This window comes from Anoplolepis gracilipes, chromosome 7 (genome assembly GCF_047496725.1).
Source record: "Anoplolepis gracilipes chromosome 7, ASM4749672v1, whole genome shotgun sequence".
In the NCBI taxonomy this organism is placed as follows: Eukaryota; Metazoa; Arthropoda; class Insecta; order Hymenoptera; family Formicidae; genus Anoplolepis; species Anoplolepis gracilipes.
The window spans coordinates 12,321,849-12,337,620 of record NC_132976.1 but is presented as its reverse complement, the minus strand read 5'-3'; the positions used below and the strand labels follow the sequence as shown (position 1 = coordinate 12,337,620).

At 32.7% G+C, this 15,772-nt stretch overlaps 4 protein-coding genes across 12 annotated transcripts in view; 3 read left to right on the top strand and 1 right to left on the bottom strand.

Moving 5' to 3' along the window:
* LOC140668019 (uncharacterized) overlaps positions 1-3,341 on the top strand; it is a 31,285-nt gene extending 27,944 nt beyond the window's left edge. For all 9 annotated transcript variants that reach the window (XM_072896540.1, XM_072896533.1, XM_072896539.1 and 6 more), the window contains 2 exons: positions 920-1,177; positions 1,260-3,341. In XM_072896540.1, coding sequence (XP_072752641.1) covers positions 920-1,177; positions 1,260-1,448 — 447 coding nt within the window. In that variant the 3' untranslated portion in view covers positions 1,449-3,341. The remainder of the gene's footprint in view (positions 1-919; positions 1,178-1,259) is intronic.
* An 877-nt stretch (positions 3,342-4,218) lies between these two features.
* LOC140667834 (ADP-ribose pyrophosphatase, mitochondrial) lies at positions 4,219-5,999 on the top strand. The gene is made up of 3 exons (XM_072896108.1): positions 4,219-4,311; positions 4,414-4,646; positions 5,166-5,999. Exons 2-3 carry the CDS (start codon positions 4,421-4,423, stop codon positions 5,798-5,800), a joined length of 861 nt encoding a protein of 286 aa, XP_072752209.1. The 5' UTR covers positions 4,219-4,311; positions 4,414-4,420; the 3' UTR covers positions 5,801-5,999.
* Positions 6,000-6,086: 87 nt separating this feature from the next.
* Positions 6,087-9,096, bottom strand: LOC140667833 (uncharacterized). Its single transcript, XM_072896107.1, has 4 exons — positions 8,658-9,096; positions 8,291-8,560; positions 7,419-7,634; positions 6,087-7,210 (listed from the first exon to the last, which is right to left on the bottom strand). Exons 1-4 carry the CDS (start codon positions 8,910-8,912, stop codon positions 6,722-6,724), a joined length of 1,230 nt encoding a protein of 409 aa, XP_072752208.1. The 5' UTR covers positions 8,913-9,096; the 3' UTR covers positions 6,087-6,721.
* Positions 9,097-9,513: 417 nt separating this feature from the next.
* Positions 9,514-13,102, top strand: LOC140668157 (pre-rRNA 2'-O-ribose RNA methyltransferase FTSJ3). The gene is made up of 6 exons (XM_072896860.1): positions 9,514-9,712; positions 9,831-10,294; positions 10,385-11,324; positions 11,543-11,962; positions 12,068-12,455; positions 12,535-13,102. Exons 1-6 carry the CDS (start codon positions 9,646-9,648, stop codon positions 12,782-12,784), a joined length of 2,529 nt encoding a protein of 842 aa, XP_072752961.1. The 5' UTR covers positions 9,514-9,645; the 3' UTR covers positions 12,785-13,102.
* Positions 13,103-15,772: the final 2,670 nt, after the last annotated feature.

Genomic DNA, 15,772 nt, shown 5'->3' with positions numbered 1-15,772 from the left:
GTCACAGCGGGTCACCCCCAGAGACCCACCTTTTTTTCCTAGTTTTTTATTGTTTTAACTACTTTTTTATCAACAAATACCGGATTTTTTGTTTCTACAGAGTCTCTAGACATCAATAAATGTAAAAAAAATATGAACAGTCATTAATTGTTAATTGCAAAAATACCATATATAAACAAACAGTCAAAATTAGTACTTTTTTTACGAAAAAATGCATTTTCTACTATTCTATTATGACAATAAATACGGCAATTTTTTTATAATTTTAGTACACTCTAAAGTATTTTTCAAAATTTTTTTACAATTTTCCACCGTGTTGTTTTTGTTAAATCCTCCTTTTTTGATAAAAAATATATAAAGCAATATTTTCTGTTCTAAAATGAAAGTAACAGTTGTATTCTTTTTTAAATTTTTTCTCTGAAGGTTTTTTTAGATCGCAGAATCTGAATCTAAAGGAAAAAAAATTTAATTTCCAAAATTTAATATAGGGATCCAATACGGCGGAAGTAAAATTTCGTCTGCCATATTGGATCCGCCAGCTTGAATTTTGAAAATCTGACAACGGATTCGTAATCAGCGACCCCAAAAACCCTTATGTACCAAATTTTATAAAATACTGACAATTAGAAAAATTCGTGATTCAAAGTATTAATTCATAATAAATCTATAAAAGATGATATAGACAACGGTGTAGCAATTGCTAAAAAAGATATTTGAAATCGAGAAATCCTTTTATTCCAAGAAACTATAAGTCGACTTGTAATAATTTTTTAAATATTATTATAATAATTTTTAAATATTAAATAAAATTCTGTTTTATATTATATTTTATATTCTCTCTGTGTAGAATAAATTGCTTGATTTATTACATAAATTATATAAAAATAAATTAAAATTCAACGAATGACGAATTTTACAGAGGCCACTTACAAGATATCTTCCCATCAAGTCGGAATCTCTAGATTTAAGGCATCACATAGAGACTGCCGGGCATCAGTTACCTCTGATTTATGATGTCACGGTCGACACGACAAGCTGCAGTGGCTATTTATCAAAAATGAGTAAAAAGTTTCATCATTGGAACAAGCGATGGTTTGTATTCGATCGTAAGCGGAAAACGCTGTCTTACTACAGTGACAACGCATCTAGAAAAGCTCGCGGCGTAATTTACTTCCAGGTAAGCGCTTCCCTCCCTCAGAAGATTTCTCTAAAAATTCTCTAACAATAAGTATTCAAATATTAATATTAACGTATTGTAGTCGATCGAGGAAGTCTATGTGGACCATATGAACACCGTTCGATCCCCGCAACCTTCTCTTACTTTCATCGTCAAGACTTCATCTAGACTTTATCATCTTATGGCACCCAGCCCCGAAGCTATGCGTATTTGGGTCGATGTTGTATTTACCGGAGCAGAAGGATATCACGAATTTGATCACGGCGTTTGATAAAAAACTTATTTATAAGTAAAGCGGATTAATGATAGAGTCGAATTCTCTGACTGGATAACAAATGAAAATATAACGATTTCTGGTCTTTATTTTATAAGGTTATTTCATAAGGAATTATGCCTAAAATGAAAAGCAATTACAATTAAAAACAATAAATTATTACGACTTGAAATACAAGATATGAATAACGTACGATTATTTTATTTAATATATCTTGGAAACGTGTTTCAATACTTTTTAATAGAAAACTTTTTCATATTAGGTAATATTCCTGATATTAAAGTGCATTTCCACATATAATATCCATGAGAGTGATCAACGAACACGTTGACTTGGGAAAATAAGAACAAGCGGTGTAAAGATTGATCTGCTTCTATAAAAAATAAATGAAGCAATTGAACGCAAATTAGAAATATGTAAACTCGTTATATGATCGAAGTAAGAGATATTTTAATTCACTATTGAATATTTTAATTGAATTGTAAATTTAAAATTTAAAAGTTCAAACAAAATAATTTGGACTTTAAACAATTATTTTCATGCAATGATGCATTAAAACTAGTTGTCGTAGTCTAGTTGATATTTTTGGAGAGGGTATCTGAACCTTAAATTATTTTGTCAAAAATGCCATACGCTTATCCATAATCTTGAAAGAAATCTGCAAGAAAATAATTGACAATAATTCATTTTGTTAATCTTGATTTCAAGATATAAAAAGATAGAAATAGAATAGAATTCAAGATATAAGAAAAGAAATATATAATAAAACAATAATTTTGACAAAATGAGGTTCTTTGATTCATCTGCACTTTGCAGAATGGATCTCGATAAATATAAGATATTTGAGAAATTACTTCAATCGTTTCAGTAATTGAAATGTGTAAAAATTAAAATAACTTTTCATATATTTATATAAATAATGTTTTTTCAAAATTATTAAATTATTTATTTTTACATCTTGACTTGGAAAAATAAAAATTTTATAAATAGTAAAAATAATTGTATAGAGAGCGTATATATTTTTAATAAAATAAATAATTAAAGAATAATAAAAGACGCCAACAGAGAAACTTTAAAATTTTAATCTTATTGAATGAAAATATTTTATATCTTTTCAAAGACATAATTCTTATTTTCGACGGGCTCTTCTTAATGTCACTTCAAGTACTGAACTATATTTGACATATTTGAAGTAATGGGCATTAATAGTACATCATGCGCAAGTATTATTCATTAACATCCAGATTAACTATAAACGGACTCTTACCAATGTAAGTAGATAAGTGTTATTAGAGTTGTTAAATTTTATAGATACTTCTAATCTAGTCTTCCAGCGTATAAATACAAGATTTGTGAAAAGTTAAGCGGAATTAACTGAATTATAATAAAAAAACAATACTTTGCAAAAATCTATATGCGTTCAAGAACTGGAGGATACAACCCAATATTTGTAAATATGTAATTGCGTCATTATTTTTATGATAATATTATGATGCATAAAATTCATACTTTAATATCATGCCATACATGTATGCCAAGGATTAAATGGAATAAGACTTTTTACAATTTTATAAAGTCCATGCGTGTCTTATATAAGCTGCAACTTATTTTTACGAAATAAATATTATAAAAAAAATCAATATCTCATTTTGAAAACTGATTATATTATTGTAATAATATCGCACATATTTAAATAAATATGCAGTTTGACTTGCACGGATTTTAAAAATATTACATGTCAGAATCTTTTATCATCTATGTCATATAAAACTTGTGTTTAAAAGATTATGTAAAATACATGTGCAACAATTATAATAATCCGATATAGTACAATGTTATATGTATATAACTCGAGGATGCTAATAAAGTCTACTGCACTTTTAAATCTAAGATTATATAAAGTACAGATTAAATCGATATAGAAATATTTTCCATTTTTTTCCTTGCATCCTGTTTGTCCTAATGTAAATTTTTTAATTAAATTCAAAAATATATAATTTATGGACAAAAAAACTCAGTGTATCGTCCTATTTTCTTCAATTTTATTTGAGATCACAATACGCGATATGAAACCTGCAAATCATTAGTAACAGTCACTAGACACAAATAATAAGAAAACTTATTATAGATATTAGATGTAAATCGCGCGTGAGCAAAAGTTCTATATAAATTTTGCTGGTGAAAATATTAAATTTATATACTAAAAGAAACAAAATACGATAAAAAGGATATCTTTTTTTCTCTCATTAATGTCTGCGCAATTTTTTGTTGGAGAGAGATGGACTCTTTCAGTTTTATCATATCTCTCTCTCTCTCTCTTCTTTCGACTATACGCATTGAAATATATACCATACTGGAATGAGAACTGCGCTTCTGATTGGCGGCCAAGATTGTGCGACTGCGATAGTTGAATTAGGACGTTGTTGTCTTTATCTGACTAACTAAGGCAACCACGTGACTCTCTGTACTACTCATTCTAAAAACATTGATCTTTAAGAAAGATTAAGAAAGATATCATCTGTAACATAATTCTGGAGTTTAATTTATTAAATTTTATTTTTAATTAAATAATATATTTTCAAAAACATGAGTAAAGAAATTAAAAGTTAATATAAAAATTATTTAAAATTATTTAAATTTATTTGCATATAAGCATAACGTTTCCATATATAATTTAAAATAAATTTTTTTTTAAATTTTTTACAGAATTTTTTTAGAATTTTTTTACAGTGTAGACTATTGAAGTATATATTTTCAGGCATGATAGTACACGGTAAAAAGAGAAAGAAACTTCCTAATTCAGCTATCTCTTAGTGGCCGTGGTAACTGTGGTGGGGTATGGCAGTGCTCATTCAGTATGGTATATTTCAATGATTACACGTCATTAATACTATCAAGTCTATATATATATATGTATATATAATGTCTTGTCATGTGTTTATCGCATCGATTTTTCCAATAGTTGTCAAATGAATATTAGATGCACGAGAATGCTTCACCAAAAATGTACGCAAGGCTTGTATCCGTCCAGTAATATAAAGAGATTTGCAGTACCGGTGGAAAAACTTCTATGGACAGTTGAATATCCCGAATATAAACCGGTCGCGTATACCGCTGCCGTTCTCCAGGGTAAACCTTGGGCAGATCCGGACATCAACGACCCTACTTTCAAACCAAAATGGAATGCGATAGATGGTAACTACCTCCCTTGATATTTTTTTTTTTTTTTTTTTTTTGTTTTTTTTTGTTTAAGGGAATACCGAAGTACCGACCGAGTTCTAACCTAACAAAACAATATATTTACTTAATATAAAAGTTGCAATTTATATACATAAAATAAAATAAGTTTTTCTCTCTCAGAATTGCATGAAAGAATGAGCTTAGAAGCCTAGAAAAAAATATTTCTAAAAGTTCACAAATATTCTTTCATGCAATTCTGAGAAGGAAAAACCTATTTTATTTTATGTATATAAATTGCAACTTTTATATTAAGTAAATATATTGTTTTGTTAGGTTAGAACTCGGTCGGTACATCGGTATCCCCTTAAATTCAGAATAATTGTCATGACATAAATAACTGAGGGAAAAAAATACAGAAAGAATGTCGTATTTATGAGGTTAACAAAATTCACTGCACCATAAATTAGAGCAATATTGCGCATGCGAAACGCGCAAGCTGTTGTCGCGCTACATTTGAAATACAATTCTTCACAGACAAGATAAATCGAAAGAGTTTTACTGGTAACTATGTTATAAATGCGGATGGTTACCCTTTAAATCCTGTGGGACGAACCGGTATTATTGGACGAGGACTTCTAGGCCGATGGGGACCGAATCACGCTGCTGATCCGATTGTTACACGATGGAAACGCGATAGTGCGAAAGCTGTAAAGGTAGACGAACACACGGGGAAACCCGTATTACAGTTCGTCGCGATACAAAGGCGAGATTCCGGGGAATGGGCTATACCGGGAGGTATGGTTGATCCAGATGAAACGGTCTCCACCACCTTAATGAGAGAATTCATGGAGGAAGCGTTAAACTTTTTGGAAAAGAATGACGGTGAAAGAAGGACGCTTCAAGATTCTATAACGGAATTCTTCGCAAAAGGCGACGAGATCTACAAAGGATATGTGGACGATCCACGAAATACAGATAACGCTTGGATGGAGACGGTGGCTATAAATTTCCACGACGAGGACAGTAGTGTCGTCGGGAAACTCGCGCTAAAGGCTGGGGACGACGCGCGTAATGTAAGATGGATGGATGTGAATCGCCAAATAAATTTATACGCCAATCATAGCGAATTTATAAAAAAAACTGTGTTACAACGTAACGCGCATTGGTGAAGCGGATATTCTACAATTATGATTACGTTTTGAGAGAAGAGGATATCATTGTTAAAAAAATTTATTTCTCTCTATGGTGTATAAGTACAATATTTCATTAAACGTCATTCCTGTCATTTATGTCAAACTATATTATAAAATGTTAAATCTAATGTATAATATCTTGAATAAAATAAGATTTTTCAATGTATCGATAAAATATCTACATTTAACAAAATTATCAATACTGTAATATATCAAATATTACAATTTTAGGATTCGGAAGTTTTTCAATTGTAATTATGTCACATCATGCATACTTTCATATGATTTTTTTTTATCGCGCATCACAGTTATGTTCCAACTCAACCACGAGTTAAGTAACATTAAATGTATATAAATATAATAAAATATAAATAGTTTTAAAATTTCCGCTTAAATTACACATATTTCAATGTTTGCATCATATAATACACAGTGAAATGTATACAATGAAATTATATATATATATAGTTTTAACAAAATGAATACAAAGAATTTTCAAACGTTATATGTGCACACACACACACACACACACACACACACACACACACGCGCGCGCGCGTATGTGTGTATGTAATAAACTTGTTTTGTAACATAAACGAAAAATATGAAACAAACATAAATGAAAAATATGAAAATAATGAAATGTAAAAATAATGAATGTTACAAATGGCGAGATTGTTCCTAAAAGTAGACTTAAACTACAAGCCTGATTTATGACATTATAAACTGAGCAAATATTTGCATGAATATATCACTCTCTTATACATATAATACGTATTTCTACGTATAAATACTAGGCACAAAAAAAATACACAAAAAATAGAACTGAATTAATAAATTTGTACTGTCTATTCGATTCTGCTCGGTCTTACGTTGATACAAGAAAAGTATCTTTTTTTAACATGGCACGTGACAATCGTTAGTAGTTATCATAATAGGTGCTTGACTAGATTCTCTTAAACCAAGAAAATCTAAAAATACTTGAGTGTGATTTTCGATTATTTCCTCATATTCTGGTGACTCGAGCGTACATTTTGCGATGAAATTTGTACTTAATATTTTATCAACCTTTGTATTCAACTTGTAATCATTTAATTTTATGCATGTATCATTTGCCTGATTCTTTTCTAAATTTTTCTCAATTGTTAAGCATCTGTTTGGTATGATGGAGGTATTATTGTTATTTTTCTTCAAAATCTCAGTTTTCTCTAAATCAAGTGCACGTTGCGCTTGTACCTGGCCCAGCTTGGCTGCTTTGACAAAATAAGTGCGCGCGAGATCAATGTCAATCGATAAACCGCCCCTTCCTTGAGCATGGAAAACTCCTAGATTATATAATGCATCAGCATGATCATGGGCCGCGGCATCGTTGTAATATTTTACAGCCTGAAGGAAAATTATATTGTAGTTTTGTATATCTTTTTAAGAACTAATTGTTTTCGCAGTTTTTTTTTTTTAATCTTTACAGTTTAAATCTCTTACGTTTCTTAGTAATATCTTTATGTACAGATCGGAAAAGTTTTTGCAAGTAAATTGAATAATTTAGAGTTAGTTTTTGCAACTCTCTGGAAATAATTTAAATATTAGAGCGTACCTTCTTTTGATCAGCTAAAGTTCCAATGCCTAACTCGTAACATAGACCTAAATTAAACATACTTCCGGGAGATGATAGATTAGCGCCCGCGGAAAAATGCATCAAAGCATCTTTGTAGCGTTTTTCCTCTAATGCTTCTATACCATAACGAAGTTCATATTCTCCTACCACTAGTTCATGAGTATTTTTAAATTCTTCGGCAGCCTCTTTAAGTGCCTAGGGATATAAAAATATTCATAGGAATATGACATTTTATACATATTTATTCCTATATATATATATATATATATATATATATATATATATATATATACACACACACACACACACACACACAGAAAGTAAGGTAATCAATTTTAGAAAAGTATTTAAAATAAAAAAATAAATAGATACAAGTTCTGGTTTATTCTGCAATATTTTTAATTAATGCATTTTGTTAATCACAAAATTTAATTTCAAAACTCTAAAATACACATTTTATTGACACAAAATAAGAAACTGACAAGCGTAAATTACTTATATATATATAATTTATATAAATTTCCAAAGATAAAATATTACAATACTACAAGTATTGAAATCAAGTAAATAAGAGAAAAAAATTTCTTGCTATTGGAGAAAAAATATTTTCAAATTGTCAGAAAATATATAACTAAATAAAGAATGCCTACAGATATATCTGTTCTGCGCACTTATTATTTAATATAACTGTAAAATATACAGATTATGTATATATATATATATATATATATAATTCTTTTTTTGTGATAAATTTACCTAGCATCATGAAAGATATTACTTTCATATTAATTTACTTATATATTTCTAGCATGTTATTACAGAGTATAACTTCTACAAAATAACATCCTCACCTCTTCAACGGTAAGAGGACCAAACGGTTTGGCTGCGCTCCATTGTGATTCTGCATCTTGCCTCTTGGGCTTTTTATTACTATCACCGACACAGTTAGTAATTGGCAGAATATTCTTTGGTTTAAAATTCAATATTTGTGTGAGTATAAATGAAACTCCAGAGTAATCGTATAATTTGCTTTTTAAGGTCTCCTTATTGTCTCGATCAAAGGTTCTTTTGCGGAAGCAGAGCATCTGGCATACAACCCATCCAGTTGCCAGTATACTAGACTAAATAAAATAAAAGTTACGTTAATGATTCGATAGTTTCTTTCATATTGCTATGATGCATTTCGACAAATAATATTTGTCTTAAAAAAATATTTACCCAACCAACAGCCTCTGGCCAATTGTGTTTTGTATTCCATTCTTGTTTCTTGTTTTTAGCGTCGGCGCTTTTAACCGATCCGCAAAAACCCTTATCACAAGTAATGAAAATTGGCGGAAGAAATTTTTGCTGGCACGTCAAGCTTGTTTTGACTTCGTTCTTCGCGTTATCCTGCGACGATTGCGAGTAAACGTTGGTGCGACAAACACGTCGCTCCAACGTCTCTCGAATTCCACGAAATACGACCTTCCACATTTCCTTCCTTCCTTCCTCTCCTTTTTTTTATTAGGAAAACGACGCAATTAGATTAGAAAGATAAAAATTGCTATTATTAAATCGAGATAAATCAACGCGCTCTCTACAAAATTGCATTTACACTACGTTAAGAGCGAATGCAGAATGCACTAAATTTGCACAGATTGCAATAAATTTATAGAGCAGGTTGGTATTATTTTAATATAAAGTAGACCTATTTACACATATTGCTGCGTTGACAAGATTTAAAAATTCCCTATTCGAGCACCAATTGGAATATTTTATTTCTATGGCTGCGTTCGTTTAGCCGCTCGCACGCTGTAAGCGTCATTCTATCTCTTTTTGACATACAATGAGTAACAGAGATAAAATGACGCTTACAGTGTGCGAGCGCCCAAAACGAACGCAGCCTATAGGCGCGTTCCGATATTCACTGCCAGTACTGAAAATCTATAGTGTACGTGACGTAAATTATAGATTTTCAGTACTGGCAGTGAATATCGGAACGCGCCTTATATATTCCTGCTCATGAAAAATAGTAAAAGTTTTTGTGACTCTATTGGTAGTATTTACTGGTTACATCAATTGTGTGTGTATGTGTATATACATGTGAAATAATAATTTCTAACCTATATCGCACAAACGGTGAGGAAACCACGCCGTATAGATGGTGAATATTATGCACTTTATGCGTGTATATTTATCTGTGAAAAGCTAACATTAATTTTTTAAAATGGGAAAGAAAACGAAGATTGGAAAGCAGAGAAAAGATAAATATTACCAATTAGCTAAAGAAGCAGGTAATGCTAATCATTAACATGTAATTGTTAATATAGCTGGACATGCCGCGATATATCCGTCAAACAATTTAATACTTGTCATTAAAATAATAATTAAGAATTTGAATTTTTTGTTCAGGTTACAGATCACGTGCTGCTTTTAAATTAATTCAATTGAATCGCAAGTTTGAATTTTTGCAAAAGTCCAGAGTATGCATCGACTTATGTGCAGCACCTGGCGGCTGGATGCAGGTTGCCAGGCAAAATATGCCAGTATCATCTATAGTTATAGGTGTAGACCTGTTTCCGATAAAGCCTATACCAGGATGTATCAGTCTTACGGAAGATATTACAACAGATAAGTGTAGAGTGGCTATCTCGCATGAATTGAAGACATGGAAGGCTGATGTTGTTTTAAACGACGGTGCTCCCAATGTAGGAAAAAATTGGCTGCACGATGCGTATCAACAAGCGGTGTTAACGTTATCAGCTCTTAAATTAGCTACTCAATTTTTAAAAGCTGGTGGTTGGTTTGTAACAAAAATATTTCGATCTAAAGATTACCATCCATTGATCTGGGTATTAAAGCAATTATTTAAAAAGGTATTAATATTATTAATATTATCTAAGAGAAATGTTAAATGTTTCACTAATGATTGTCTATCCTTTAATTATCACATTATTATATTATAGGTACATGCTACTAAACCTCAAGCATCGCGTAATGAATCTGCAGAAATCTTTGTAGTGTGTCAATATTATATTGCTCCTGATAAATTAGATTCCAAGTTCTTTGATTCCAAGTATGTATTTTCTGAATTAGAAGTAGAATCTACAAACAAATCAAACTTTCTTCCTCTGGACAAACAGAAGAAACAGAAACCAGAAGGATATCCTGAGAATGATTATACTTTATATCACAAATTATCTGCAAAAGAGTTTATTGCTTGTGAAAATGCAATAGAGGCTTTGCAGAATGCTTCTGAAATAGTAATAGATGATGAAATTATCAACAATCATGAGAAAACGACTAAAGAAGTTAGAGAATGTTGCAAGGATATTAAAGTACTTGGTCGAAAAGACTTGAAACTGTTGCTTAATTGGTGGAAGTCATTAAAAGAGACACAAGCAGAAACAAAAGAGAAAGAAGAAGTAGTAGAAAATGAAATTACAACAGCATCTAAAACTACTAGTCTCGAAGAGCAGGAAGATTTAGAAGATATGGCAATTGAAAAACAAATCGCTGAGCTCAGGGAAGAGGAAGCTAAAGAATTAAAGCGCAAGAAGAAGAAAGCTAACAAAGATAGAAATAAATTGAATAAACGCCTTGATCTGAAAATGATTCATAAAAATGATGAGGGACCTAAATTAGAAGGAGACGACATGTTTAAATTAAATCAGATTCAAACTTATCAGCAATTAGAACAAATTACAGATCAAACACCTGACGTTTTAGCAGAGAGTGATGCAGATTCGGACGAAGAGGAAATCAAACCAAAGATGGTTAGTTATGAGAAAGATACAGGTCATTTAGACAGCAAGGGCTTATACTATAAGTCAGATGATGATAGCGAGGAAAATAATTCCGATGTTGCATCAGATGAGGATACAGATAGTGAAAAGTCTGGACTAGGTATACATTACACTTTAAATATTAAAGTACTAATTTTAAATATTTCCTTTCAAGTAAATTTAAAAGATTTGTATACTCTTTTGTATATTCTATTTCTCATTTACATATTCTTTAAAATTTATAAAATTAACAAAAATTAATATATATTAAAATTATTTATATTACAAAATTTTATATATATATATATATACATTTAAAATTATTATATTACAAAATAGGTCTGGAGGATTCAGAAGACGAAAGTACAAATAAAGTGCAAAAAAAGAAGCGACAATCTAAGGATTCTGACAATTCTAACAATCCTTTGCTAACTGATTTAGATTTCCGCGACAAAAAGACTAAAAAGATTCATAAAGCTGAACTTTGGTTCGAGAAAGATGCATTTAAAAATTTAGAGAACGAAGATGATGCAGATTACGAATTAGACAAAATGATCGAACAATACAAGAGAAAGGGTGGACATGTTCTTGGGGAAGAAAAGAAGATAGAGAAAAAAATTAATAAGGAAAAGAAACGGAAAATTAGTGAAAGCGACGATGGAAATTCAGATTATGACGTAGAAGAAATGATGGCACCTAATAAAAAAGTAAAGAAAATCGGCGGAAAAGATGGCTTTGAAATAGTATCACAAGAAACTGGTAAGTAAAAGCTTTGTCAGAAATTTTACCGACCGAGACCACTAATGATTACTGGCAGCTGTTAATCTTGTCAACTCTTAAATACATTCCTTTATGATTAAACAGATAAAACGGATAAAAAATTGAAGAAGAGGAAGTTGACTCCGGAAGATTTAGCACTTGGATCTTTGTTGCTTCGTAAAAAATCTCGAAGGGATTTGATTGATGCTGGTTGGAACAGATATGCGTTTAACGATGAAAAATTACCTGATTGGTTTATAAAGGATGAGGAAAAACATATGAAGAAGGAAGCTCCTGTACCTAAGGAGCTTGTCGAAGAATATCAAAACAGAGTCAAAGACTTAAATGTTAGACCGATTAAAAAAGTCATGGAAGCTAAGGCGAGAAAAAAGAGACGTGCAATGCGCAAACTTGATAAGGCCAAGAAGAAGGTGGAAGTGTTGATGGATAACGCGGATATTAGTGACGTGGAGAAGGCCAGACAAATTAAAACGTAAGTACAATTTTTTTTTAATATCTAATTTAATGTATAATGTGCATCATTTTAATACGAGATTTTTTATTTATCGTAGATTGTACAAGAAGGCCAAGAAAGAGCCTAAAAAGGAAGTTAAGTATATCGTAGCAAAGAAACATAGCGCGCAGAAGCGGGCCGTTCGGCCTCCTGGTGTGAAAGGTCGATATAAGGTAGTCGATCCGAGAATGAAGAAGGACTTACGCGCAGCTAAAGCTAAAGAAAAAACTAAAGGACGAGGAACGAAAAAGCGAGGCGGTAACAGACCGAAGGGAAAACCTAAAACTATGAAGAGGAAAAGTAAATAATTCTTACATTTATAAGAAATAATATTTAACAATTTTGTTACAAGAATATCTTGCTATGCGTTATTTGCATAATTAATTGTGGTATATGTAAATAAATGTTTTCATTTCACAAGCTCTAGATTTTTTTTTCTAGTTTTAAATATCATGCCAATTCCGAATTCTTTATGATTAACAGAAAGGTGTTGCGTAATAAATATTTATGTGAAAAGTGCATAAAAATTAATAGCGACATATCTAGATCGTAAAATTTACACTTAGATATTGTTTATATATAAACGTCCAATCCTATGCAGTGCGAGCGCAGAATATACTGTGTTAATAAATAGTTTAGTACCATCTTATTTGCGATTAGTTCTAACTTGTCCTTGTTTTATTTCAAGCAATTCTGCTTTGTGCATAATGTCAATATACACGGAAATAACTTGAAGCTCCTTCATCCATAATAAAACGGACTGAACGAGTAGTTACACAGTTGCAAATTATAAACCGCGCTCTTTATGTAAAGAAATCAGAAAGAAAAAAAAATAATCGTTTACATTGTACAAACAAACGTCGTGTTTCACGTCTTTCGTACCGGACGAACACTTTCTTAAATTTCACGTAATCTTATGAAATATCCTACGGTTGGTGAATAAATCTTCGACCGCCCATTTGATTCCGATATGTGACTCGCGTCCCTTATATATATATATATATATATATATATATATATATATATGTATGTGTATATATATATATATATATCCCCCTTTAAATCCCCGCCACCTCCCCCCCCCTTCCTATCGTAAACTCTACGAACTCGTACCGCATATCGGATATCTCGATGTAACTACGTGCCGCCTGCGTAGCGGCAGGACACTGCGGTCGATGTCAAGGACAAGGCCGATGGCATCTATAAAAACGCCTCGCGTCGGCGTCGATGCACCGTCACTTGCGAAAGTAGCTTCGAACCGATTTCCGCGCTCGGGGTGCGGGCGCCAAGATTCGTCATCGGCCGCGGAAAATATTTGCGTGAAATATAAATTACACGGGCATGTCCCCTTTGCCAATAGCTACACGCAATGTTATTCGAAAAAAAAAAAAAAAGAAAAATTATAATATCCCGTTACATTTCTGACGCGCGGAACATATTACAGTGACATTCTAATGAATTGAGAGCAAATTATTATGTAAACTTTTACATTAGAACCGTTTAAATGCCGTTAAATTTATGATCGTGTTTTCGTAGTCGTTCTAACAGTTGGCAGATATCGGCGATGCACTTTGTGGCAACTGCGTAGCTGCAACGGTCGATGTCAAGGCCAATAGATGTAGAGACTACTTATTGCAACCCCAAATTGACACAGAGCTACTCCGTTATTGAGAAAAGATATTCGATTTTAAATAGCACATTTCACTGAAGTAGATATGCGGATTTATATCACAGACAGGTGGATTTATATTTCCTGCATAATAATGCATAGAAAAAAAGACTGATATTTGATGTCGACGCAGTTAGAGTCGATATACATATATGTGCGATATACGTATATTTAGCGTTACAATTGTGTCATGCAAATTACGATAAATGGCTAAATTTAGTAAAGTTCGCGCATCAACTTTAGCATTAAGAAGCTAAAATAAAATATCGCAAACGCAATAACATTTATTTGTTTTGCAGCATTTGAGAAGCAGCTTTTTGCATGCGGCGCCAAATATCTTTGTATGAAAGAGCGCGATCGTGTCATGATTGACGCTGCTACTAAATTTCGTAAGCTTTACTGAGCAACAGATAAACGGTTTCATTAAGTTTAGACAGGGATTATATTAATAATTCAAACTGACACATCTCTCCATACTTCCTATGCCTCACGTCGCCGTAATATCCGACGACGACGTTTCGTATTTCTCAGAATGAGATATATGAAAAAAGTAGCGTCAGTGTATTTGTGTATCTACACGTGGTAGGCGCTTACGTCAAGGGCGACCTCGACTTTCCACCGTCTCTAATCTGCGCGAGGATCGGTCCGAGACAACTATTTTGTTCGATCATGCGACTTTAATTCGTAAGCACGACTTTAGGGCGACTTTGCCACCCGCGTATATATCCCGCCTAATGTACCTACATCTCGAAATTTTAGACGCCCTGTCTTTATTTTTAGCCCGGGTTTATTTAACGAATCTAGACGACGCTATCTCCACGCGATTCGATTCGGAAAATGCGCATTTTCCGCCTCACCGGCAACGCTATCGCGAATCATCCAGATCATCCTGGTCGACGTAACGGCATCAAATCGTCTCGAACGAAACAAAGGAATAATTATAGTTAATCATGCGAGTATAATAAAATTTCACTCACCACCCGCCGATACCGCTGCCTTTTTTATCGTCGTAATCCTCTATTATCTCCTATCCTCTCTCGATGTCGCCGGTGTCACCGCTCGTTGCTCCGTTGATACTTGAAGCAGCCACACACACATACACACACATGCACACGTAAATATATATGTATACATCACAAACCTTAATCACTTACTCACTCATCCGGCGTGACGCGGTAAAATGTCACTAATTATCGCGATCGCGTAAGAAAGAAACAGGCTAATAAGCAACCGTGAATTTGTTAAGCAAAAACGTTAAAAGCACCGTGATTTCACTCGACTCGAGGGGCCGATGCGACCGCCCTTTTGCCTCTTCCTTTGTTCCTTCCGTTCTGAGTTCATTCACTCGCGGATCGAATTAACGGGACACGATAATCGGCCGCTACTTGACACTCCTGACGCTCGCTGTATTCGCGATGCACATCGGGCGCGGATAAATCACGACGAAAAGCAGCAAAACATCACGTCGCACGATACGCCCGACACGTCGGTTACCCGTTACACGATCCAACAATCGGTTTGAAAATTTCGACTTGCGCGACAATTTCGCACCGATGCGTGATAGGTGGATCGTAACGTGATCTAACTTCATTCGCGAGAAGTACCAACGACTTAATAGCAAGTTTTT